We start from the raw sequence: 26751 nt of genomic DNA on the forward strand, positions 1-26751 counted from the left end.
GCCGCCGCGGGGCCCGCACGGAGCCCATGGCGGCAGGCGCCTGCCGCGGGGACCCCTTGGGCCTGGGGCCGCCACCGCAGCCTGAGTGCGGGGCCTCCCCTGCCGGGAGCCGCTGGGGCGACCAGGAGCCGGCGGCACAGGTGGGTGGCGGGGATCAGGGCTGGGCCCGGGGCGGTGGCGCGGGGCCACCTGTGAGGAGCCTGCGGCAGCCCGGCCCCACCGCACCAGCTTTCTCGCCTGTGCCCCTATTTCTGGTGTTCCCCTGTCCGCGGGAGCGGGGCCCAGCGGCTCAGCTTTGCTTTCCACGTGTAATGAAGCGCAGTGCAGTTCCTGCTGCGCGCCGCTGGCGTTTCCGTGCGGGACGGGGGTGGGCAGGCTCCCAAATTCCGGCAGAAAAGGCTTCAGGAGCCCCTCTCTGATGAAAGGTGAAACGCAGCGGTCTTGGCTAAACTGCGTGACCCCGGCTTTGAAGCACTGGCGGTTGGTGAGCCGGGAACTAGCCAGAAGCAGTAAAACACTTGAAGGTTTTTGAAAGACACGAGGAAGACTTGATGCGATTTCAAGACAAATCGTACTTTGCATGAGAGAAGTAAGAATTGGGGGGGAGGGGGCGGGGACAAAGCCCAAAACAACCACCATCTTCTTCCCCTCCAGAAAAACAAAAGTAAAATCCGAATCCAGAAACGTTTTCTTTCTGGGCCTGGTGGCAATTCAGCTCATCGGCCCCAATCCGGTACCAGAAACAGATGCCGGTTCTCTCGGACAACTGGAACACCAACGCTTCTGCTTGGATTGTTGCTTTCCTGCTCCCCCTTGTGGACTGAACTGTCAGAAACTAATTTCAAGGAAAAACACTCCTAAATTTTGTTCTGTTCATTTACAGATCCAATTTAAAATTCTAAGAGGACACAGCGATACTGTGAGCTCCTGCCGTTTTTGCATTGAAGACACAAAAATACTTTCATGCTCTTACGATAGAACAGTGAAGCTCTGGGTATGTTATAAACATAACAACAATGATTTCCAAAAGCAGAACATCTTAAAGCTGAAATCAAACAAGTAATATACAGGTGTGGAGACTGACTGATTCATCTAGGGGCCTTTTAAAGATATCTTACAGATGCTTAAAAATATCAACTGTAAAGGTTTTACATTAACTCAGAACTCAAATTTGTATTTTTCTATTTTTAGTGAAATATTATTATGCCATCTTATATGTAAATGAACTGAAATCAAGACCTGGAAATAATAAGATAATCCATTAATTTTTTTAAAGCAAAGTAGATCCATTAATGTTCTTCTTTCTCCTGAAAAGACTATAGTGTGCCACTTACCAGAAGTGTAGAAGGATTAGTCTGTCTCATAAGTTTTGTTCATCTTTGTCGTTATTATCAAAGAAAGTTTTATTCAACGCTTCTTGAGTGATACTTATTTTTCAGAATGTATCTAAAAGTATTTGCCTGAATCTTGTGAATTTTGTGATGCCAACCTATAGGCAAGATTATTTTAATATATCTTGATAAGCTTTATTTAGTCTTGACCAGCCTAGTTTCCTCCTCTGCAGAAACAGCTGAAGCCATTAGAATTCAGGAGAGTGCAGACTTGATCGTGGGGGCTGGGATGGCCCTGGCAATTTCACTTTGGAGTTTCCTTTTTTCCCCTTGAAAGAGCAGGTATCAAATGATTGAGTGTACTGAGAAAGCATTTGAAGTTCCTCTTGAGAACAGAGTGTCTCACTGACAGTGCACACACATCTTTTAGAAAACAAAGATTAATAAGGTGCACAGTAGAGACAGACTAGATAAGACTAGAAGGGCAGTTCTGACTGCAAGGCTTTTCTGACTCAGAAAAATAGAACAAGAACATATGGTAAGTTTAATCTATTTTTTTTCCTTCCATCTTAGAGACATACCTAATGATTCTAGTGTCAGTTATTACACTCCTAGGGCATTGACACACATTGAGAAAATAAGTGAAAAAGTGAAAAATAAATTCACTTTCACTCCAATTTTGAGTGTTGCTGAGAGCTGCCAACTTAGCAGGATAGTTCCTTCAAGTGAAAGTCCCTGTAAAGAAGTGGCTGCTCTAGATCTTAGACTTTACAGTTCATATTAAAAATGGGAAGAGGAGACAGAGATGCAAAATTTTCTTCACATATTGAAAACAAGTGAAAGAACACATATGCAATGAAGGCAGTTTATGTTACCTGATTACAGACAGATTCTGAAACCTCTTGGTACTTACTTTAACAAAGATCTATTGAAATAATTGGAATAATCATAGAGGATTATTTACCTGGATGAAAACATGATGCCTGATCCTGTGATATTTTGATTTTTGAGTTATTCTGCATGTCAGCAGCCCTCTTTTTTTTTTTTTCAGGTATACGTTCAGGCACTGCGATCCATTTGTAAAACTTGATTCATTTTTATTTGTATTACCACAGAATCTCGAGGCTTTAGTCATGGGCGAGGACTGCACTATACTTAGGACTTTATAAATGTAGAAAAAAAAGATGGTCCCATCCTGAAAGCATGTACAACTCTCTGTGTAACAGACAACGGATAGATAGTGATGGGAAGGAGATAATAAGAATTCTGGGTGTGATAGATAAAGAACTCTGTTTCAGTTATGTTAGTCTTGAGATAACAAGAAGGAATAGAGAGTCTGAGATTTTTATGTAGAGAGAAGGAACTGTAAGTAGAGAGGTAGATGTGTGCGTTGTCACTCTGGGGCTGGTATATAAGTTTTTTGTTTGTATGTGAAAGGCTATGCGGAAGTGAGACAGCAAATAAGACATGGGAATTAGGGACAGACTTTGTGAAACAGGCACAGAAATTTAGAGAGGATCACTTTAATGGCATTCATAAAGAGCAGTTAGACAGGAAAAGAGACAAGAAGAGTTATAGGAAACAAATCAAGATTTTAGGAGGTTGAGCATCATCTTCACTGTACAAGGGAGCTTTCAAAAAGGATGACAATAGAGTATTTTTCTGAGTTTTGAGCAGGAAGAAATTGCTACAGACTTTGTGAGAGTGGTTTCAGTAATGCACAAGGGTTCGAGCCAGTTTGAAGAGGTTTTATGCTGAAGATGGAAGAACGAACACCAGACAGCACTTGTAGTTGGCCTGTTTGATGACCTTGGAGATGAAATGGACGATGTTTGGAGAGATAAGTAGGGCTTGACTGAAGACAAGTTTTTTTTATTTGCTTGCTTTTAGGATGGAAGGCAGTAAAATGTGCCTTGATTATGAAAAACAAGAAGAGAGTGAGAGATAGGATACAAGGAAGATCAGAGGATAGGTCACTGTATCAAATGAGAGGACAGTGGAAAGGACACCTGAGTTTCTGCATTTTTGCTGGGCAAGAGAGCAGAGTAGGAAATGAAAGGGAAACAAGCCAATCTTTTCGGGGGGAGGATCACACATTATGTCAGTTTTCTTGTGAATTAGTCGGGAAAGCAAAGGCAGGAAGGGAAGAGTAAATCAGAGATGAAGAACAGGTGATTCAGATTGTTGGTGTGAGATTCATTTCCTCTCGAGAAATACAGTTTACCCAGGAAGATGGCATATGTAAAGGAGAGCAGAATGATTTGTAGTGGAAGAAGCCAACCTGATCATAAGAGTTTCACTTGAGCTGCAATATCAGGGTAGGAGCAGAGGCAACAGTTGCTGGGTATGAGCTAGAACTCATCGTTACTTCTGTTATCTTTTATTACTGCTGTAATCTTTGTAGTATAATTTTTATCTGTATTGCGGTAATACATAGGAGTCCAGTTAAGAACTTTTGGTTGGTCCTGTGCAAACAGAACAAAAAGACAGTTTTGACATCAACACCTAGCCAAGGCTGGTGCAGAAGCAGGTGGGGACAGGCAGACTGGGAAATGCAAGGAAGCAATTGATTTGATGGCATTGGTGAGAATGACCGGCAGTGGTTTGAACACAACAGTGTTTATGACTCATTTTTGGGAGATGTATCTTTTGCAAGAATAAATTCTCATTTATATTTTCAGATTAGATGACACTAATTAGACTAACTTCTCTTATTTACATGCTTTGCTTTACCTTGTTTTTGTGGAGCTTTGTATTTTTTCATAGAATAGCAAAATATTTCCTAATCAAATTCCTTTGGATTTATTCAAGGATGTTGCCAAGGGTTTTCCTATTCAAGTTTTTGAAGAAGAACACACAGCTCCAATTTCTGAGTGCAATTTGAGTCCCGATGACAAAAGGTGACCTCTTTGCTGCATTTTATATTGATAAAAGGGGAGAGGTGGTGTTTTGTGTGATTTAAAGGTTCGATTTTACTGCAGGCAGAAACACGTTAGACAAAATTTAGAACAAATCAGTGACTTCTTCAATCCTTTCATTGTTTTCCTAACCTTTACTACATCAAATTCAAACTCCTTTTCCTTACATTTATGCTCCACTATAAGTAGTTCTATTATCATTTGATCTTACATCTCTCTCCATACTTTCCAGCTGATTCTCTCTTCGTCTTTGTACTTCTATGTGTGCTGCCCATAACCTGCCAGACTCCTTCACCCACACGTGCTGCCATTAATCTCACCTTGTTCTCACCTACAATTTGTATTGGAGCTCTTAAATCTTTTCTACTTATTTTCTTCAGTGGACACCAAATGCAAAGCATAAGAATCTTTTTATTGCTTTAAATGTATGTTGGAATAGTCCAATGGATTATAGCCTATTTTGGGGCATAAAAATTGTCTAATACTGCTTGTGAGTTATACAGGCCTGGAAATGTATCTTCACTGTATGTTCTGAAAGGGGCATATAAATATATACCACTTTATATGTAAGAACAACATTGAATTAGCCTAGGTTCAGAGGTTCTTCCATCAGTGATATTTACACCTTCATAAAAGTTCTCTTCTGTCTGTATTGTGTATTAAGATTGTACAGCCTTTCCATTAAGCCTTGTCCTGTCAGTTCCAGAAGAAATGCGTTTTATCCGGTGTCAATCTGTGCACTTAATAATTAAAGCGACTGCAGCATATATTAACATTTGGTTAAGTAGGTCATGCAGTGCCTCCAGGGGTACTAGATGGCATATTTTATCATTAAGTCATAGTTTAAATCAATTTTAATCAGGTCGGAAAGTTGACTTTTTTGTTCAATGAATAGTGCATACACTAAGCTGCCTGTTGCCATTGTGTATGTTTTTGAAATTGCTGAACAGCAGGTAAAATATCATTCTGTAGTGCTCTGGAAACTACTTTCCAATCAGAATTACTACCAGTTCATAGACTGAATGTGTCCTGTGTTATGTGTGCCCATTTAGGAGCAGAGATTATGTTGGTTGCAGGAAGTATATACACATATGGAGAAAATAAGAGATTTAAATAATGTAATTGTATGTTTTTATTTGTGAGAATACTAATGCATAAAGTTTCTTGGGCAAAGCGTATAAAAATGGCATTTTATGAACTTGCTCAAAAACTTGAAAACAGAAAGCCATAATGGTACTAAAAATATTTGTCTTATCTTGTGACATTCAGAATAAATGTTATTTTAGATATTTGGGAATATTTTAATAACACTGTGTGAGAGAAATTTATTTTGACCTCCCATTTCATGGAGACCTGTTAGTTTCTAGTAAACTTTATTGAATAGCTTTGTTGTATAATGTGGCTTTGTGTCTGCGCAGAGCAGCGTCTGTGGTGGAGGGTTACCCAGCAACATAAGCACTGAAAATGCAAAAAACCCACAGTGACAAGAGCACTTCACATTCATTACAGAAAAGACATCATAATGGCTTTAAAATTATTCTAAAGTTAGGAATAATTAAATATCTTGGAATAGTATGAAATAAAAATGAGTTGACTGCTTGCATTGAAAATTAAAGATGTGATATTTTTATGATTAGTTTCTAGCTGGAATATAAATAATCCTTTTTTTAAACTAAGCTATGCAATATTTTTTACTGCAGTGTTTAAAAATTTATTTTAAATTAGTGGGTGTGAGGATGTCAAATCATTGTCAGAATTAAATGTTGTCATGTGTTTTTTAAATACCTTCTTTTAAGTGAAAACACTGATTGCTATTCTTATTAACATACTTCATTTTTAGAGTGATAACATCATCATATGATAACACTGTCAAGGCTTGGGATATGGAAACAGGAAAAATGCTTGTATGTATCCTTTTGAATACATCTTGCAGAAGAAATATAAAATTCAGGTTCATTGCTTTGTTATTGAGGAAGAAATAACAAAACATTCTTTTTTCAGTGCAATGTAATGTAGTTGGGGTAGGTAGGCTTGATTTCTAGTCCTAGATTTGATACTGATTAATTGCTTGATCTTGGGTAAGTCCCTTAATAAACATATCTCAGTTATTGCAGATACAAATGGGTATAATAATAATAACCTTTCTCAGAAAATATATTTAAGATTGATTAATTTAACATCTTAGGGTTTGGACAGGGAAGCCTTATCTAATTTTAAGTTTATTGCTAATGCAGAAATAGAAGTTGACTGAAAAATTGAAGGTAAATGCATCTACCATGATTCACAAAAAATAAAGTAATAGCAAAAGGCTTCCTTCTGAGCTTGCTTACAGATAATAGCATATTTGTTGTAAAGCAGTCTTATCTCCAGCCCTCAAGCATACTTCTGAAACCTTTTATTTTCTTCTTTAGTGGACAATAGAACATGAAGGCATTGTAACTTCATGTAATATTTCTTGGGATGGTAAATATGTGGTTTCTGGTTCAGACAGAGAAAATGCCATACATATTATTGATGCAGCAAGTGTAACAGTGGTGGCACATGTCCAAGGTAAGACTTAAAACTTCTGCGTCTTGTTTGAGCAGTTCTTTAATTTTTTGATTGCTTACAAAAAAGTTAGAAAATCTCGTTAATTCAAAGTCAGATTCACATATCCTTACTTGGGAAAGGTAAAAGAAACTTATTGTTTCTTGTCTTTTAAGACATTAAAACCAGAATTTTTCAGAATAGGCTTATAAAAATGAGATTGCGGGTCAAAATTAGATCAGCAGTGATTCCTTTTTGAAGCATAATTCCCCTCTGGAGATAATTTCACTAATGAGACCTCAGTCCAATCAGGCTTCTGTAGAGGACTGTAGGTCAGGGAGTTTGACGCTCCTGCAGAATATGTGAGCCATCTTATGAATGTAAAATCAGCATATGCTTAACATGCTTTTGTGAATCAGAGCCTGATAGCTAAATCATTTGGGCTTAAAAATAAAATGTACAACAAATGGCTCATAATAGCTCCATTAGAACTTTCTCTTTAAAATGACACTGTCAGAACATATTTTGTTTACAGTATTGTAATAGGGCTATTTGTATAAGTGTAATTACCTGCTTAAGTGTTCCCTAAGAGTCTAAGCAGTTAACTGTCATTGCCATTATGGTGCCACACTCAGGGACTTATTTTTGGGAGAGGAGCTGATAAATAAGTTACTACAGAGCAGCATGTGAGCTTACTGCATATTAGCTATGTATGTTAGCTGCCTGGGTACATGCTCTTAATTCGTACTATCTGCAGTAAATGGGAAGCACTTTATTCTTTCATTGAAAGGTAAGTGAGGAGGTGCCCTAGCCAGTGAAAGATGGAATTTTGCAATGACAATGTTTTGGAAATAAAGCTGATGCCTGGATACTAGCCGATGGGTAGTTCTGCCTTTCAGGCTGGTATTCTGAGATCCAGATGTAATTACTCGAAATAGGGAGGCAGCTTTACAAACAAGTAATAGTCTCATTTGATGTTATTTGTATAGGTCATCACAAAAGTACAATCACAAGATGCTGCTTTGATCCTGATAACCGAAGAGTGACTTCAGTATCATACGATAAGACGATAAAACTATGGGATATGATAACACGATCCACCTCAATTACAATTAAAGAGTAAGGAACAATACTGTAGTTAATTATGCATAGGATTAGTTGTATCTTTTACAATTATCAGTCAGTGATCTTTCTGATAAGATTTGTACTAGAGGAAATAAACAGTAACTGTTTAACTAAAGTATTTCCTGCTGTAAATAATTGAAAAAATTGTATTTTGTTGTCTGTAAGCATTTCTAATGCTAATTTTCAGAACTTCTAGGTTCTTAGATATAAGTAGCGGGAAAGGCAGAAGATAGCATATGCAATATGGTACTGAAGTGTAAACTTCTGGTTGTATTTTCTACTAATTAGGAAAAATGTATAATCATTAACAAATGAGAACATAAAATATTACTTAGAATAATGAGAAGGTTTTTTAAGCATTATGGAGTGGAGCGAAAATAATACAGAGAAAAAGGAAAATATATCTCCATGCTGAGAAAGGATAATTTATCAGGTGTTCTTACAGGCTATTTTGCAGCATTTTGGTTTTGCTCTGAAAACAGATCACCATAGCCTGTCATAAAATGGATGGGGCTCAAAGTGACCACAAGACACTGGGAGATCTACTCTGTTCCTAAGTGATCTTCCATGAAGTCTTTACAGCCTTCCAAACATCCTATTTCATGGCCTCACTATGTTGATCATTAGAAAGATTTTTCCTAGGCAGAATCATTCTGGCTGCAGCTTAAGTCCACATGCTTCTTTTTAGATCCACTTTGGACATGGAGAACGGATTATTTCCTTGTTTTTTTCCACACTTTTTTACATACTCAGGAACTTTTATCATGTCTACTGAGTCTTCTTGTTGGTAGGCTAAGTCATCCTTATTCATTTAATGTTTAATTATTCTTTCCTAGTTTTCTGATCGTTCTCATTGTTCATCTCTGAGATCTTTCCGACTGGGCCACGTTGTTCTTGCAGAACTTTGATGTGGTCCGTCATCGCCATCCTTTAGTTGCGCAGCTGATTATTTGTGTGTTAGTACAGAACGTCTGAATGGACAAAACTCACCTGATGAGGTAGCTCGTGGGTTAGATAACGGATTAAAACACTAACAATCTTTCACATAAACTGCAGTGACTACGGCATTGTTTCCTGTGGAGACTGTTTTAACCCTTTTATTTTCCTGATCATTTCTTTAATTTGTCAAGATGATACTGATTTTTAATTCTCTCCCCAGTATAGTTGCACACCCCCTTTGGCTTCATTTCGTAACTGTGCTCTTTATCCCATTATCTACATTGTTAAAGAAAGTATGAAACAGTACTGGATTCAGAACAGATGCTGTGGACCCCAGCTCAATGGGTACTTCCGTTTTCACAGGGAACCAATTATGACCACTCTCTGGGTGCAGAGATCATTTTTTTAGATCATTTTTCCTTATACGCTTATGGATAATGTGTTATGCACAGAGCCAAAAGCCTTACTGAATCTGAGCTCCTGAACCTTCACATGCCAAACCCTTATAACTCTCATAGAAGTCAGTATTACATTAAAACATTATGTCTATTCAGCCTATCGTTATCATTTTAAGAAGGAAGAATGCAACAATGGAGATAACAAATCAGCTGTTAAAAATATTAGCAATGGCTTTAAATAAACCCAAACAATTTAGCTTTGAATTATAAAACAATAATCAGAAAGAGTCTGCCTTTAAACAAAGTAATAAAATTGTCTTTTAAAGGATTAGGAATTACTTTGGATAGGAAATTCAATCTGAAACATTGTAATAATGTTTCTTTTAAATTGCAGTGACTACAGCATTGTTTCCTGTAAGAGATGCTCATAATCTTCTCCCCACTGTAGATTTCAGGAACCACCAGAACCCTCACTCCCTTCTGGGACTTTCAGATTTCTTTTCTGACAGATATCACCATTTCCAAAGTTAGACTTTAATATAGAATTGATTAATCTTTTCCTCTGAGTGTTTGATTTTAAATTTACATATAGCGATAGATGCATACTGTTTATTTAATGAGTAATGGGTGACTTTTCAGTAACTTGCTTTTAATAAAATGTGGTTGTGTTGCAGCTATTAAACTATTTTTTGTTAAGCTGCGTTCGACAGAAAAAATAAGTGGTCACTTCTCATTTAGCAACTAGGGTTCAATCCTGCAAAATGACCTAAGCCAATAAGACATTTAAAGCCCATGCCAGCTTTGGGGTTGTTAGCAACTCCAGACACTTAACAGAAGTCTTCATGTGGTTAAAATTCAGAATGTGCTTAGAATGCTTTACTGGGTGGAGACAGAGTGCTCAGTGCTTGCAGGAGGATGTCTGAGAGATTTATAACGGTTACAAAAACTCACCATTCCAGTGTTCTTCATCTGTATTTCAGGGGACACACCAATGCTATCTCAGATTGCTGCTTTACCTCAGATGGTCATTACTTGTGCACGGCATCCTGGGACAAAACCTTAAAAATATGGGATATAAAAACAGGGGAGTTTCGGTGTCATGGACCTATTTCCTGGAACCAAGGATGTGAAGGTTCTGTTAGTTCCTGCGTTTTTAGCCAAGACGGTGAGTTATCTTATAGGACATCATCCGTTTCATCTGATATAGCACATATCAGATGAAACACAAGTAACCATTCTAACTCATATAAGTAATTAATTTATCATTTCCAAGATAACATGTTTTAATTATAAACAAAATATGTCCATGTAATAAGTAAATTGAAACTGATGGTCTGTGTTCTGCCTAATCACACAACTGGAACTCTGCTTGATTGATATTCCCATCAAGAGGAATAATCAAAGATCACAAAAGAGTAAAAACACAATACTATGTTACAAAATTAGCTTAGCACTTGCTGGTATTCTTCTAACACTGAAGATTAGTCAAACACGGTGCTCAGTAAATGCTGTACTGATCTGACTGTTTAGGAAAAAGTATACATCTTTGATAGTACCTCCAGAAGTAAAGCTACTTCATAATCCAAACATTTGGCAGTAGTGTGGAACTTCTGAAAAACTTCATAGTATGTTCTCCGGTACACTGATAGAGAACGAACTCTATCTGCTGTATTCAAAGTTGTTGATGTTTATGAGTTATAGCAAGACAAAATGTCACCTGGAACTTGATCCTACTTGCTGTGCAGGTGAATGGGAGTAAGAGAGGGTGTCTCCAGTTTACCTGTACCTGAGTGGAGGTAGTGGGGAGCTATTTCTTATGTGTTTTCTTTTACTAGTTCACAGACAAATGCTGGTCCCTCCACAAACATTAAATCAGTGTTACTGCAAGTTGCTGTTGTACTGAAACAGCTTCTCTTCTCTTTACTGGGACTGACCAATAAGAATTTCTATACATTGTAATTTAATTGGCTGTTTTCTTTTGCCACTTCATATCTGAATGCTGCAGTAAGGACGACTCTTGAACTGCTGACGCCTGGTTAACCTGCAGTCCTACCCAGACAGAGCCACCTCAAATACATAAACAAATAAACAAATAGCAAATCTGTGGGGAAAAAAATATCTGTGGCTTGAAGACTTCCAACAGGGTAGCATGAGCTGGCCTGGCAGAAACTGTTCTATACAGATGGGCCTATGAATATTGGAATCTGAATGCATCCTTTCCACATTAAACTCTTTACTTTTTTGTTTTTATTCAAAGGTGACCTCACAATTCTAAAAATCCATTATACATTTTAACTTTTAAAGTATCTCCTTAATTTTATAAGTCAACAAAATTTTCATGCATGTTTTTTCCACTCAGTTGTGTCTTTGCTAGTTTTACATTTAGTATTCACAAAAACAAGAGCAATAACAACAAATAGCAGAAAGGAACATCTAGTATCTTGTTAAGGCATGACTAATAGTTCATTATTTAAATTTTATTAACAGGTCTGACTCACTGTTGGAAGGAGCCTCTTTTATTCGTCTGTATGACAGAGCAAAGAAATAATGCAGTATTCTGATTTTATATTTCAGCATCACTTGTTGTGTCTGGCACATATGACAAAACTATAGCTATATGGGATACAGATGCAGGCTGTAAAAAGTTAAGCTTAAAGGTACTAAAATCCTATTTGGTCACTAGTTTGGTGAGAAGGTACAAAATATATTGGTTGTATAAGTACATTGTGTATTTCCTTACCTGATAAATACCCTTGCCCATTCCTTTCAGTTATAGGCAGGAATATATCCTGTATTTGTGTGATTTACTTTCCTAGAGCAGTATATTCTTATACAATTATTTGCAAAGATATCTTCTTTGTCAAACCAGTTATTAATATGCTATTGTGTTTCTGTGTATGCTTTTTTATGAATGAGCTCAGTTAAGGATTATATTGAATCTGTTTATTAATGATAATGATAATGATGTTAATGATTATATTGCCTCTGTTTTAGGGGATTATTTCCTCCAGCAAGCAACAAGAGACTGGATAGTGTGTACATTAGTTTTGCAATGTCACACTCCATATGCTTATATGTTTACATGCTTGCCTATGTCTACAGAAAATGTTATATTAAAAGGGAAACATTCCAGAGATTGTAAATATCAGTGCTGAGGTTGTCAGGCTTAACTCAGTCCCCCGGCTGCATGTTTTGTATTACTGCTTATAGTGATGGGAACGTGGTCCACCATGTTATAGTCCTTTCCAGGATGGACGGTTCTGTGAGTGAGGCAGCTATTCAGTGTTTAGTTATCCCTGCCTGGAGCTGGGCCTCTTCTCTTCTTCCACATCCATGGTACTACTACCCAAGGCCTGAGGGGGGAAGCAGTACCTGCATGAAATAAAAAAGTTCTAATCTCATTAGGTCTTTTGTGCCATCATGAGTTTATTTTTTGCAAACATATCATGCTGTATTTAAATAGCTTTCATTCATACCTTATTTTAGTGGAAACGATTCACAAGACTCCAACTAATGATCAGACATGTAGGTCAAAGAAAAGGATTAACAATATTCATAAAGTTACATCAATGCTTTTTACAAACGTTTATTTCACAGAAGTCAAAAATGTCAGATTTGCAACCTTGGCTCTTTCTTATCTTATGAAAGAATAATTTCAATGGACAACTTTGGGGGATGGGGACTTAATGCATATGGTAGTTAAGGCTTAGTGAAAGCACTCACTTTGATTTCATAATTAACTGTCGTCATCAGTTCCAAGCCACAAATACTCTAAGTAACCATTTGTGCAAGGGGGAGAGAAAATCCTGTGTCTGATGAGTCTTCCTGTCCTCCCTGTTTCCCTAGCAGTGGTGGAATCTGTTATTTTCAAATGATTTAGTCCTAATATGTGCTGAACAAGACTAGAATATATACTAGACAAGAACTAACCCTATTGTTTTTCATAAATTTGTAAATACTAGCAAACACACCTGGAATATCTTGGAAAAGTCCACTTGCTTTCAAAGGCTTTTCAGCTTAAAAATGGCTTTCAACTTCTGTCTGCATTCAAGATAGCGTCTTTATATAGGAAAGCTGGTAAGCCTGGGCCTCACTGCTACTGCCTTAAACATAAGCTTGCCTCCCCTCCTGAACTGGAACTGTGCTGATTAAACCTTTTGAGCAGTCATGCTACACGTTTTCCACCAGCATAGCTGCTTTAAAACCACTTCAAATTTCCCAGTTCACAGCAGTCAGTATAAGCAATTCAGTTTCCCATAAAATGAGAAGGCATCTGTTTAAATGTTAATATCTTTGTAACTATGGAGAATTCCAGTTTAGTATCTGTGTCTTGGTATAAATATATTCTGTGCGCATAACTAAATTTAAAAGCATGTTTTAAAGATTCTGCTCTAAAAAAGCACTTACATATCATGTATGTATGTTTGCCTTTTTCTCTGTGTTGGAAAAATGATATGTTTGTTCATCTTTTATTACATATTTCTCAGGTGTGGCATTTGTCTATAAAATGGTGCTAAGCCTTCTTAAACTCTAGGAATTTTATGTATTAATTCCATTAGTTGGAGTAAATACTTTCTTTGCAAATACACTGATTTTAACCTGCTTCTATTCTTATGGTAACTCAGTGCTGTTAAGTTGAAATCAGCTCTGCAGCTGGTGTCAGGAGCAGGACATCCAGTAGGGCTGCTTGACGTGGCCTGCTTTCCAAATTGGTCTTCTTCCTTAGAGACGGGGGGAAGCTGCTGTTTATCCTCGCAACTCTTCTCTCCACTAGCACATGATAAACAGCCTCTGTTTTTAGATGGTGAGTGCTAGAAACCAATTCTCTTTGCAATTATTTAGCAAACAGATTAAAAAAAAAAAAAGAGAGCTATGCATAAATGGGGCTTAAACCCATGGCAACTACATAGGTACAGGGCTTCTGATTGCTACAAGTGGTGGTCTGCTTTCCAGAGATTGTAACGGCCCCCGGTTTCAGGTACATATAAGAAAACATGAGCTTCATGGCAACATTTTTTCATGACTGGACATGAGGCAGCATAGATAAGAATTTTCTCACTGCATGTCAACATGGATTTACAGTACAGATAGTTGTTTTTACTGTTATAAAAGTAATAAAGTTTTTTCTTTGGGTCACAGTTAAATTTTGCTTTACTGTAGGGTCATCGGGACTGGGTGACGGATGTTGCAATTAGCAAAAACAAGAAATGGATTCTTTCTGCCTCAAAGGTATTTGCTCATTTCCTAATATGGTTTAGGGAGTTAAATTATAAATAGATTTAAAGATTTCATCCCTTGTTTTCAGCATTTGTTAGGAAAAAAAAAATGATAAAGTTGCTCATAAAACTAAGTTGTAATCAGAGATTATCTCGAGTAATTACAGAAATTTCCCCCCCCCAAAATTGGTAAGTATATTTATTTTTATTTTTTAAATATGTATATACAGTGTTAAAATTGCTAAAATTGTTTCCAAAAACATGACAGTTAAAAACAAACCCTCTCACTTGAGAAGTTTTCCTAAAGCATGTGTTTAATAACCCAAGTTTTATAGGTGAAGAGACTTCATGAAAATGATGTAAATCACTGTTTTGGTAATATATAAACATATCAAAGTAATTGATGCTTTTTCTCAGGATTCTACTTTGAGACTGTGGAATGTTGAAAAGATGGATCATATTCCTGCAGTGATAGAGAACAGAAAAGCAAGAGGCTCAAAAACAGCTCAGGTTCTATCTTTTTATTGTCTAACCATACCTCATACTTTATTCAGAAATTAAATTTGAATGATAGAGGAAAGCTATCAGATTTGCAAGTTGAAAACAGATTTATTTTGTTTGTTCTCTCCTTGAAAAGATCTTTGAATCCTTTATTAGGGGAGGGATGTAATAGTAACAGTTCTTTTCTTTCTTAAAACTGATCTTGGTAAGGACACCAATTTTCATATACAGGTGTGCTTTTGTTGTTAGAAAACACGGTAAGCCATGTATGTTTAATTTTAAAACACACATATTTTAACTTTCTACACCTGATGCTTCTGCAAAGTAATATGCCTATTTAGGAGTATTATGAACCCAGGGCAGTAATATTCATGCGCTCATGGACATAAACCAGCTTAGACAAATTCTGAAGGGTATCTTTTCAAAACTCAGACTGCATGTGTCCTGGCTTCAAAAATACAAATTATAAATAGATAGATGTCAGGAAAGAGGAACATTAACAAGCTTAATGCTATTGAAACATGCTTTTTATTATAGCCCCTCAACTGTTTTTGATAGTAGATTTGAAAGATAGCTGTGTATGTTTTCCTCCCAGTAGACAGCCATTAAGTGAAATTGAATGAGAAATAACATTTATGGGGGGTTTTTTAGTATGAATCTAATGTTTTTATCAGACTTTCCTGTTGGTTATCAAGTTTTTCAAAAGCCGTGTTCAGCTTTTTAGACTTCTAAATAAGTTTTAGAAATGTGACAGCAGTGAAAATATGATGTACATTCCTAAAAGTATCAGTTGATAAGACAGTTTAGTACAAAAAATGATTTTTGACACATTTTAGCACATAGAACAAATAGAAAAATATGTCTCATTAACTTTTTTGGAAATAGTCTTATGAGTAGTGAATTGGTAACCAATGTTATGTTGATTCTAACAGAAATAGATTAAACTTTCCTGAGTCGGCTTGTAATCAACAGCAAAACTTCTTCCCACTGACTACAAGGGGTTAATATTTTATTCAAAATGATTATATTATACAGCAGTTTCCTTTATTTTTTGATATTTTTCTTACTACATATATTTTTAGTCAAAATTATTAGGTCAGATAACGGCCAGGAAAAAAGTAAACAAAGGACCCTCCTGACCCCCAATCATTACCACCAAGGCAGAACAGCTGAAAACTGGATACCCATCAAGCTACCCCCAAAAATAAAGCATGATGCTGTATTAGTTAAACTAGTATCACAGTGCACATAAACTACAGCTTTATTCAGAAACACATATGCATCACAAGAGTAAATTTAGAACAGCACTAGCTCTGTGTCAGGTTTATGACAGCTCTATGTGCTGAGTGCATCTGAAAAATCAGGCCTGCGTATATGTGTGTATGAACAGCTGAACTTCCACGAGTGAAATAATGCATAGCTGACACAAGTGATTAACTGAAATATCATTTTTTGTTATATTTACACTAGTGTGAAGAATGTGAAAAACCTTTCTTATGCCTGCGCTGCAGTGACTCTGAAATGACAACCAAGCGTGTATTCTGTCATCTGTCTTCTCCAGTGAGAAACACTTTGCCATTGCCACCTTCTGTTTCTCCTGATCTTTAAACTCATCTAGCGGTCCTGAGATGTTAACACATTTAAATATATAACTGGAGTGCTTGCATCTTTATGTACTGTGTATCTAAAGCTATGGGTTTCCTCTGAACTTGCTCTGCTTTGGTTCTCTGTATAAAGATAAATAAAATACGTTGTACTAATCCATGGAATAGTTGTGACATATCCTTATAATACAACAGGTGAAGAATAAAACCCCTAGGAGCTGAAATCTATTTACACTGCTAGGATATAAAATTACTTCCTTGTCCTTTGGTAAATTTTAAACAATTTTAAATTAGTATATTAGTTACAAGTTCAATTTACTTAGATAAACCATTAATTTTTACTATGGGACACAAAGAATCTTTGCTCTCAGTGGCCATCAGAAAGAATTTTGTGAGTAAAACCATGAATAAGACCATGAACTTCTTACTAACTTGTTGCCATACCTCTTACAAAAATTTTGTAAAGGAGCTTTCAGTCATGAGAGTAAGTTGCAGTTCATGTCTGCCATGATGCAGGACAAATTGCTTCTGTGCAAGAAAGGTTTGCCCCAGTGAGGAGCGTGGCATTGCTACCACCCCTTCTTAGCAGCGCCCCGGGGAGGATTATATCTATTACTATATGTAAGAATGTCAATTAATAAAAGATTAAGTGTTTCAAAATGTTTGAAAGCCTTATGCCTATTAAAAAAAAAAAAGTGTTTGCAACCTTTTCATCTTTTTTTTTCTAAAAGGAACTTACAATGGGGAAAATACTTGGAACTTGGCACGTGCCAGCCTGGGATGCAGTTAAGCTGTGGAATAGAAAGAAATCTGTTATAAGTAGGTAGATTTGTTTTTTCTTTTTCTTTTTTTAATTATGAGAGTCGTGTAGCAACAATTACACTTGAATCTAAGGTTAAATGAGAAGTATTCCTAAGGATGGCATGTTTTACACAGATTTACAGCTTTGAATAAACATTAGGTGATAAGTTGCTTTGTTTTCCAACATTCTCTCCCCCCTCTTTGCTAAATTAAATATCATTGTTTTGTTATGGAAGCTTAAAGAAAATGTCATCTATGTGCCCCTGATGTTATTTTTTTATGGAATACATAAAATATGCATGTTTTAATGCTGCAGAAATTCATCTTGAATGTGGCTAGTAATACTGAGCTTACTTCTATATGTTTGAAATTATTAGTCCTAGAATAATTAAATGATGCTATGATATTAGAATTGAGAATGTTCTTTGTTTCTCTCTCTTTACCAGTTCAGATGAAAAATCACTGAAACTGGGGGAGGGAAACAACCGTTCCATAGAGAATTGGTTCATTTTACATTAGTAATGTGAATGGGCTGGAAATTTTCTTTCGAATTAATCTTTTTTTATTATTATTTCCCAAATTACGAAAAACCGGTAAAATGGATTCTTGCACTGTGGTTGCATAAAATCAGTCAGCAGTAGTAGTACTTATATAACAGAATCAACGTGATAGACCGAGACAAAAGAACAGAAGCATTTCTACACGTAGGAGGTCATTTAAGCAGGTCAGTACCTGGGAGGTGTTTGTACCCTGGTTGTAGACAGGTTTGAGAAGACAGTGTGAACCAAAGCGCTCGGGGCTTGGGGGAAACCTGCTGCACGAGCCGAGGCCGCAGAGCTGCTGGAGCGCGGCCCGAGGCAGCGCCCTGCTCCCGGCGCTGCTGCCGGCCGTGCCGTCGCCCTGGCGCGGCTCCGATGCCGCGCTCCGCGCTGCAGCCTCCCGGCGCCTTCCAGGCCCGGCTAAGCAGCACGGCCAACGTCTGTCAAATGCCACGCGGTTCTGCCTCCTCGCCAAAGGCACTGAAACACGAGCAGAGGAGTTTAATCTGTGTTTCATTTCTGTATTTTTGTGGTTTTTTTTTTAATTTTCATATACATGTTACTATAATTTCACGTGAAAGGAGGCAGCGAGAGCCTCACATGTGGAGCAGAGGCAAGCGAAGTCTGAGCGCCTGCAGATTTTTGCCTGCAGCCCGGGGCTGCCTCGCGGGCGGCTCTGTCTCTGGCGGGAGGGCGAGCTCCTCTCTTGGGCTGCAGCGCTGCAGTCTGCCTGCCGAAGTTTCAGATGGACCTTTTCAGACATCCTAAATCCATGGCAAAGGTAGGAATGAGTTCTTTAAATTTCAAAATTCTTACGGGAAGCGAGTACGGACGACAAGTCTTACATATACACTACAGTGTCTGGGACTAAGTCAAGGTCCCTGTGCTCAGAAAGCTTCCCGTTCCAGGTAGTGCATTGCTGTAGTCCAGCAGTCCAGAGAAAAAAAGATAATCAGCTGGGGCCCTGCTTTTATTGCAGGAAAGGATAAAGCCTCCCTGTCGAAGGATGTGGTCCTAACTCCTGGACCAGCGCTGGTGAAAGGTTCTGCTGGGGTTTCACTTCCCTGGGGAATCCCGGAGTCCCTTGTACCGCAGCGTGGGCAACTGATTGCAGCCGTCCACCTTCTGCCAGAGGCGCCCAGCGCCTGCTCGTTGCTCAGGGTGCTCTTTGTTGCCCATTGCCGTCACCCCCAGAGCGCCTGGGTGCCACTTGAGGCAGCCGGGCTTCAGCCCTGAGCTGGTCTCACCTGCAGCAGCAGCCTGGTGGTTTCTGGAATTGCAGCTTTATGTGGAGAACGTGGTAGTTCCGAACAGCTGAAGAGCTGGGCTTTTGTCTGCATTTTTCTGGCTCTTGGGCCCATGTAGTCCGGCTAGTTCGCTCAGTCCCTCCTCTCACCCGTTGAAAAGATAGGCAAGAAGACTGTTTTAGAACAAATAAGTGTGGCTGCCCCTCTACGCGCGTACTAAAGGAATAGCATTGGTAATTTGGCTCTAAATATGCCTTAGAAACCTGGTAATTTGCCGAAGTAATTTCTGCATTTTGCAGATTCTCGTTATACTCCAGGCCTGTAATCAGTTCTGTTCATGAAGATCCTTCCCTGATGTATCTTGGCTTCCATGTTCATTTATGGCTTATTACTGCCTTTTAACACCATCAGTTTTCTCGGAATGGCGCAGCCTCGTTTGGTGCCCTGGGGAGGTAACAGGCCAAAGGCCTGGCACCCTGCGAGATTCCTTGCTGGCAGCAGCGTCAGTTCTGTGTGCAGCATCCGAACTAGTTCTATGCTGAGAAAAAAACAATTAGAAAAAAAGTTTTTCTGTAGTTAACTGGCAAGAACGTGTGTTTCGTCAGGCACTCTAGTGTTATGTATGCACACCAATCATAATATATATAATATGCATATGCACACGTACACAGTGTGTGCATACCTATATTGCGGTCTAATTTTCGCATTGTTACAGGCAGTTGCAGCAGGTAGCGGGAGCTTCCCGTGGTGTCCGGGCGGGGGCCGCGGCGGGGCCGCTTGCGCGCTGCAGTGCGGAGCGGGCGCGCCGCGGGCCGATGTAGTGGGGCTGCGCGGCGCCAGAGCCTGTCGCGGGGCGCCGTGGCTTAGTTGGTTAAAGCGCCTGTCTAGTAAACAGGAGATCCTGGGTTCGAATCCCAGCGGTGCCTCTGCGGGGCAGGGTCTGCCTTTTGCCCCCGCCCGCCGGCGCGGTTTTACCGCCGCTCCCCGCGGGGCCGAGCGCTGCCGGCGGCTCCCGCGGGCGCGGCAGGGGGCGGCGCTGTCCCCGTGCTGCCTGCGCGCCGCCCGCGACAGAGCCCCCGGGCGGGCTCCGGGCTGTGTGAGTTAGTGTGCAACGGGGACTCGGGACGAAAAGTTTCAGCTCTTCAACGGAGTTTAGTTTTGTTTTGTTTTCCCTGAGGTTTTTATTCATAAAGAACGAAGAAAATTCCTAATTTCCTTGTTTCCGGTCTCTAAATGCCAATAGCCTCTCAGCTAGGTAAATGAAGCTATTACTGCCTTTTCCCTCTTTCATTTTCCTGTGGTTTGAGTCAATATTGGCTAGATGTCTGATGGAATTTGTCACCTATCTGTACCAACACCTTTCTTTTACTTCATCTTACCCAGTGTTTTTATGTATAAACTGGGCTTTTCCAAGTGAAATTTGTAGTAACTTCTCTGTGCAGTTTTCAATATAATGAGTTAGGCAGGAGACTGACAGAAAGTCTTCCTAGAGATCCTTAAAAATCAAAGGCCTAAATCTGCAGTTAGGCTTGTGAATTATGGTTCGGTGAAATTATTCCAAATTTGCATTAGCATAAGCAAAGGCAGAGTCTCTCCTCACACCTAGAGACAGAAGGCTCGTATATACGCCAGGCCTTATAACAACAAGCCCCGACCTCGCAGGCCCATCTTCAGGCACTTCTTTAGCCCATGCCGCAGCTCATCAGAGGAGGAAATGGCTTCACTGGCACATTTGCAGGGCCAAGTCTTCAGGTCTGCAGCCAGATCACAGTGGGAGGGATGGAGCTTTCAGCAGCCCCAAATGCAATGCACAAGCCGAATTTCCAGGATCAGAGACTTTGGCTATAAGATCTACATGCAGGAATCTTTCTTGGAGTAGTGTTTACTGTAAAGTGTAACATACATGATATTTGACATGTGAGGAATACAAGCAAATCATAATTGCAAGTTGCAAACAGTAAGACTAAAAAATGATTTAAAAAAATTAGGAATATCTTGGGATTGGCCTCCCATAGATGTGTCATTGAGTAAAAGAAAGCAAAAACCTAGAATTTGAAACGACTGGAAAGTGCAAATCGAGGCCGTTTTCATCATCCCCTTCCATGCCTCGCTGATTGCTATTCAGGGGAGCGGGAGCTGCAGGGAACACACGCGTCAGCCGTGTCTCCTGCTGCTTTCAGCCGGCAGCAGTTCGGATCCGCCGTCACACAGGAAATGGGAATGTCAAAAATTAAAATCGTGTGTGGCTGTTTCTGTTCCTGCGACCTTCGCAGCTGATACGGAATGACAGGACTTTCCAACGCTGATTTTGAGCCAAAGACCGAGCTGCTTGGAGCTGGGAAATGTTAATGTCGAGCGAAGCTGGCGCTTCGCTGCAGTTGGAGCAGCGCAGCGGTGGGACGCAGGGCCCGGGCTGTGCTCGGCGCTCGGGTCGCGCAGCTGCTGCCCGCGCTGCGGGGACCCGGCTGGCTCGGCTGGGGCGCGCGGGCAGCACGGCGGGAGCCTGTCCCGGCGGCTCTGCTCCATGTCTCCCTGCGCAGGCCGCTGCTGCCCCATGACTCCATGCGTTTCCGTCCTTTGGCTTGTGCACGGGAAGCGCTGTTTGTGGCTGCAGGCAAAAAAAAGATAAAATTAAGGTGAGGTTTTTAAAAAAAAAGAAAAGAAAAGGCAAACCATTCGGGCACTTTTCTAATTGCTGTGCAGACGATTCAACAGCATAAAACAGTATCTGTAGAAAAAAAACACTTGTGTGATTCCAATATTTATGCATATTTCCTAGAGTGAATTTGAGAACTCAGGTAACGGCCTTCTATGTTTTTCTATCAAACTTATGAAAAAATACCCCTTTTTGATGCATCAGCAAGAATGGCACCACGAGGTAGCCAGCACGGCACAGGAATGGGCTGGTCAGTGCCTATTTGAGCACTGGCGGCCTTCAAAGCGTCAGAGGAAGCAGCACAAAATCTGAACAGGTTCAGAAGCCCAGAGCCAGTTCCTCTGCCTTCCGTAAGAGTAGCTCCATACTTTCCTTTGCTTAGTCACACACATGCTTCTGTAACAGATTCTAGGGGGATCTGTATACTTAGATGGGAAATAATTAATATTTTAAATCAATATTTAGGCAAATCGAGTGAACTGTGGCATACTTTTTTGCATAGATTTAATGCTAAATAATTGCATCATATAGGTTGCTTAGTTTGGCTTATACTCACGTTTTAAATATCCATTAAGTAAATCCCTTCATCAGTGCACTGGGCTCTCACTGACTCTCCAGAGGCTACGGGTGAAGGCCTGATGTGCTGGACAAGTTGTTAAAATTTCTTAGTTATGTTACAACATTAATAAATAAATAAATTCAAGAAATTCAAGAAACAATGTGAAAGTCACTTAGATGTGCTCATCCTGCGCTCTGCTGACAATAGTAGTATAACAGTGCACAGTTTTTTCCCAGGATTTGCCAGCAGTCTCTTTCCTTGGAGCAGGGTTTGAAGACTTTCAGTATTTTCAATATGTCTATTTGGTGACACCCCGCTTTTGGCTGAGCACTAAATCAGCTCCCCCATTTGTCTTGCAGGCGAAGTCCCCTGGCTCCCGGGAAGCTGCTCCCATGCGAAAGGTTTCACAGGTTGAGGGCCTTAGCTATTCTTCTGCTATGGGTAATACTTGGTTCATATAACTATCTAGAGCAGAGCAAGGAACCCAAGAAAGATACTCATCAATGTGATTGTATAGTCTAAAGTGTTTTAATATATAGGATAAAAATATATTCTCTGTTAAAATGTCACAATGCTAGTAATGCTAAAAAAGATTCTGTATCATCATGTGAAATACCACAAAGACTGGTTTTGAAGGTGGCTTAAAAACACTGAAGAAATCACTAATGTTTAAGCTAAATGTGCATATATGCTAGGTGTGTGCTGTTGGGTTTTTTTCCTTACTTTTTTTTTCTTTTACATTTACACGTAGGAATATTTATTTCCTAAATTACAGAAGTTTTCTTGGCTCGTTATTTATGGACCCTGTGTCATTTTCTTTCCTTTTCTGTATCCCTTTCTCTTGCAGGGTCTTTAGTAGCCCAAAGAACAGAACAGCAGGATGAGAAGATCAAGGTTACTTTGGCAAAGCTCTGAAACTGCAGCAGCGCTAATAAACTCCCCCCGGGACTTCCTGTGGCCACGTGAAGGCCACATACATCTAAAGTAAGATTGTAATTACAGGTTTTTCAGTAGTGCTAAAACTGCATTAAAATATATACATGGTTTGCCAGGTAGCAGGTAGTAACAGCTGTCTTTCACATAAATATTTGCATTTTTATTTTTACCGTGGTCTCAATAAGCTTCCTCCTCCCCACTCCCCACCCAAATGTCACCCCATCACGTACATTACCAGCAAAGTAAAGTGGTGGTGCAGTTTATATAATCACATCATCAGCTGCTCTACATTACAGCAAGTGGTGTGCACACACCCCTGACCCTTACTTTACTGGTATTTACAATAAGGTATTTGAAAATACACCTGTACTCAAGCATGATCTGTTTAGGTAGAAAGAGACAGTGTTTTCTCGGGAATCGAAGGACCTGCTCTTTGCTCCTCAGTTGTGACTTGACTCTGGACAGAGCACCCTAGACCTCTCATCTCTTTTGCCATCTGCAAAATAATAATAACACTTACTGAGCTCGCAGAGATGCTGGGAGAGTTAATTAATGTTGTATGAAGCACTTTGAGTTTTTGGATAAATCAATATTATTAGAGCTGCATTTTTATTTTTCTTCTCGGTAAGCTCAGTCTTTCTGCAGTTAGGTCGTGCTGGCTGCGAGTCTCTGTGATAGCGCTGGCAACACACGCAAGGGCGTTCGGACCCTTTCTGGGAAGAGGGGCCTGACTGGCTTCCTCTGATGGAAGGCTTAGAAAATCAGCTTGCAAATAAAACTTTTGTAGGGCTTAACTAAAGGTGTTCCTTGAAAACTTAGTACACAAGACTGTTTTTGTCTTGCTGTTGAAGAGGCTTATGAAATATTCAGATTTTTATGTTTATCTAAAGAAATGTATGCAATACAAGTTTTTACAGGCCAGTATTCTTCTGTCAGGATATTTTTCCTTTTTGGTCTCTCAAGATATCCCAACATTTTACATGAAGTTGTGTAAATACTATATCAAGATATAATTGGTATTGCCTGAGAAGAGGGAAGTATAACAGGTAGTTATGATGAGTATTTAGAAAATACTTTTAAATTTTTCTAATTGTAAAAATTGCTATTTTTTGATGGCAAACCCACATGGCTGTGATCAAAAAAAAGAAGGATATATACCATGTTTCTTAAGACACATTCCCATAATCATTGCCTTCTTCAAATGGAACAAATTAACACACTCGGGAAGACGGGATCCTTGCAAGTTAACCTTCCATAAAAGCATATGACAGGGGCTCAGACAGGACACTGAGCTGCTCAGGGCAGAGACACAGAATCCCTAGAATGGTTAATTGTGGTTAATTGTGGCCCTTTTAGGTATACATCATGGTAAGAAAAACACTCGGTAGAAATCAGAAAGGAGACTGCGGCTGGGCAAGACACTTAGCACAGAGCATACAGTGTGTTCAGAGTTTTTATAAAGAATCTCTGAAGTCATAACGAGGTGAAATCAAAGAGTAATTCCAATCCCCAAACCAGGTGCACTGTTTTGTTTTTTAAGCTGGAGGCTCAAATCCACCAGCCTTGGAAAACTTGCTGGATGAAGTCAGGTGGTTTAATTTCCGGAGCAGTGACTGTTCAGGCCCTTTCTGTGGGCGTTACACGCAGGTAATTTAACCATGGTTTTCTCTAATGGTTCCTAAAATGCACTGTTTCTTTAGTCATCACCTGTGTTTGCTTTGATTTTCAGGCTTGTGTGGGCAAGGCCAAAATACGTGGGCTGCGGGTATGTGACTGGGTCGCAGCGCTCTGGACTGTTCACGTGCGCAGTCTGTAACTACAGCCCCATGCAAGCAGTACTGCCTGAATTTTAGCAAAAAGATTTTCCATTTAGAAAGGCAGAGTTTTTATAATGAAATATATTGTCTTCTTATCTTCTGTGGCTGTTTATGTGACACCTGCCTTTGACTCGCTCTCGTATGGCTTAAACCCAAAGTGTACAAAACCCACGCTGAGGCGACGGCAGCGCTAGCCAGCTGTGCCCTGGCTCTGGCGCCGTGGCCCCAACCTGCCTCCTGGCTTTCCCATGACAGTCTCCTGTGCTACGAATTGCAAGGAAAGCACTGTCCTGAACTGATCTGATAAAGAGCTTTCCGTCCGGAATAGAAAAGATCATAGTTTGGGTTTTTTATAAGAGTCCTAAAAATTAATATTTTATGAATAAATGTTATATCTCTTTATCTGTACAATTAGAATAGAATTTTGTGTCTGAACAGCTTTGCGTGTTTTGCCCCAGTGGTGGATAATTTACTGAGATGAGAAAGAGAACACCAAAGGAAATGTATTTTATCTGTGAATATACAGTCAGGCAGACTTCTTGTCTGTCTAACAGCATTGGTCTCCTTGCAGCTACCTCAGCAGAAAATGTGTTGTAATGAGAATATGTATTTTTTCTGAAATAGGAAACTAAACATTGAACTAATACTGCTTTATAGAGCTCTGGATCAGGCCAAGGGATTTATAAAGCCTAGAAACTGCCTTTTTAGAGGCCTAAACTCAGATAGCAGCTTTGCTCTCAGTTACTGCCGCAGGTTTGCCCTTTGTTGGTGCCTAAACGACATAGTTTGGACACTTAATATTTGACTTGTGTGTGTAAAATGAACACTGGAGGTGGGGGGGGAGGGAGATCATACATTGCGGTGCTTGTTGTATTTGGCTTGACCAGAGCATTTACAGTATTTATAAGGAGTTATAGGGTAATAAATTGAAGTTGTTCTAGGAAGTACATTTTTAAAAAGCTATCACCCTAGACAGCTGATGAAACTCCATCATTTTTATCCATTATTGATTTCTAGCCAAACTGTGGGCACAGAACTAATCAGTTTTTGACAATTCAGCTACTGAGATTCAATCAAGGTGCTGTTAGAGAATACACACGTAAAGTAACATCTCAACGGCTTAGCCTTTATATAAAAAACACTGTGAAAACATAAAAATGCAGTGTCTGACACTTTAAAAATTGCAGGAATTGCTCCAGAAGATCCTCAGCTCCTGAGCTGTTGTGACTAATAATTTTCCTAAGATTTTCATAACCGGCTTGTTCTGTGAAATTGTATCCAGAATTTATCTCAGTCATCATGACTCCATGCTGCTGCCTCAATGGAGTCGAGTAGGTTAAGTATCACTTAACGTAAGAATAGAAGTATACCGAAATGGAATCAGAGCAAAAGTCCGTTTAGCCAAACGTCCTCTCCGTACGAGTGGCCAGCAGCACGCGCCGAGGTGCGAATGTCAGCACAGGGCAAGCACGCGGTGGTACATCGCCAGAATACGCTACCAGCCGCCGGTGATTTGCAGCTCGGGGTCTTGAACTCTCGCATACAGACCTGATCACATTTAATTTTTCATTTCTCTGTCTGCAAACAGGAAAAAGCGAAGTGGCTCCTGCAGGCAGATGTGCATGCTGGGGACGTCTT

The 26751-nt window shown here is 39.6% G+C and overlaps 1 protein-coding gene and 1 non-coding gene across 2 annotated transcripts; both read left to right on the forward strand.

The window, feature by feature from the left end:
* The first annotated feature begins 11 nt into the window (after positions 1-11).
* Positions 12-17233, forward strand: WDR88 (WD repeat domain 88). The gene is made up of 11 exons (XM_026059024.1): positions 12-140; positions 884-994; positions 4143-4231; positions 6090-6153; positions 6661-6799; positions 7765-7894; positions 10218-10402; positions 11812-11894; positions 14398-14466; positions 14871-14963; positions 16425-17233. Exons 1-11 carry the CDS (start codon positions 27-29, stop codon positions 16560-16562), a joined length of 1215 nt encoding a protein of 404 aa, XP_025914809.1. The 5' UTR covers positions 12-26; the 3' UTR covers positions 16563-17233.
* A 2764-nt stretch (positions 17234-19997) lies between these two features.
* On the forward strand, positions 19998-20071 carry TRNAT-AGU. The gene has a single exon. It is a non-coding gene; the product is annotated as a tRNA-Thr (tRNA).
* The last annotated feature ends 6680 nt before the right edge of the window (positions 20072-26751 follow it).

The sequence above is a fragment of the Apteryx rowi genome, unplaced genomic scaffold (genome assembly GCF_003343035.1).
Source record: "Apteryx rowi isolate R43461 unplaced genomic scaffold, aptRow1 scaffold_1, whole genome shotgun sequence".
NCBI classification, from domain to species: Eukaryota; Metazoa; Chordata; class Aves; order Apterygiformes; family Apterygidae; genus Apteryx; species Apteryx rowi.

Coding starts and splice junctions, on each gene's coding strand:
- WDR88 (XM_026059024.1), top strand. CDS start 27: ATGGCGGCAGGCGCCTGCCGCGGGGACCCCTTGGGCCTGGGGCCGCCA. Junction 141..883: donor ACCAGGAGCCGGCGGCACAG/GTGGGTGGCGGG, acceptor GTTCATTTACAG/ATCCAATTTAAAATTCTAAG. Junction 6,800..7,764: donor AGTGGTGGCACATGTCCAAG/GTAAGACTTAAA, acceptor TTATTTGTATAG/GTCATCACAAAAGTACAATC.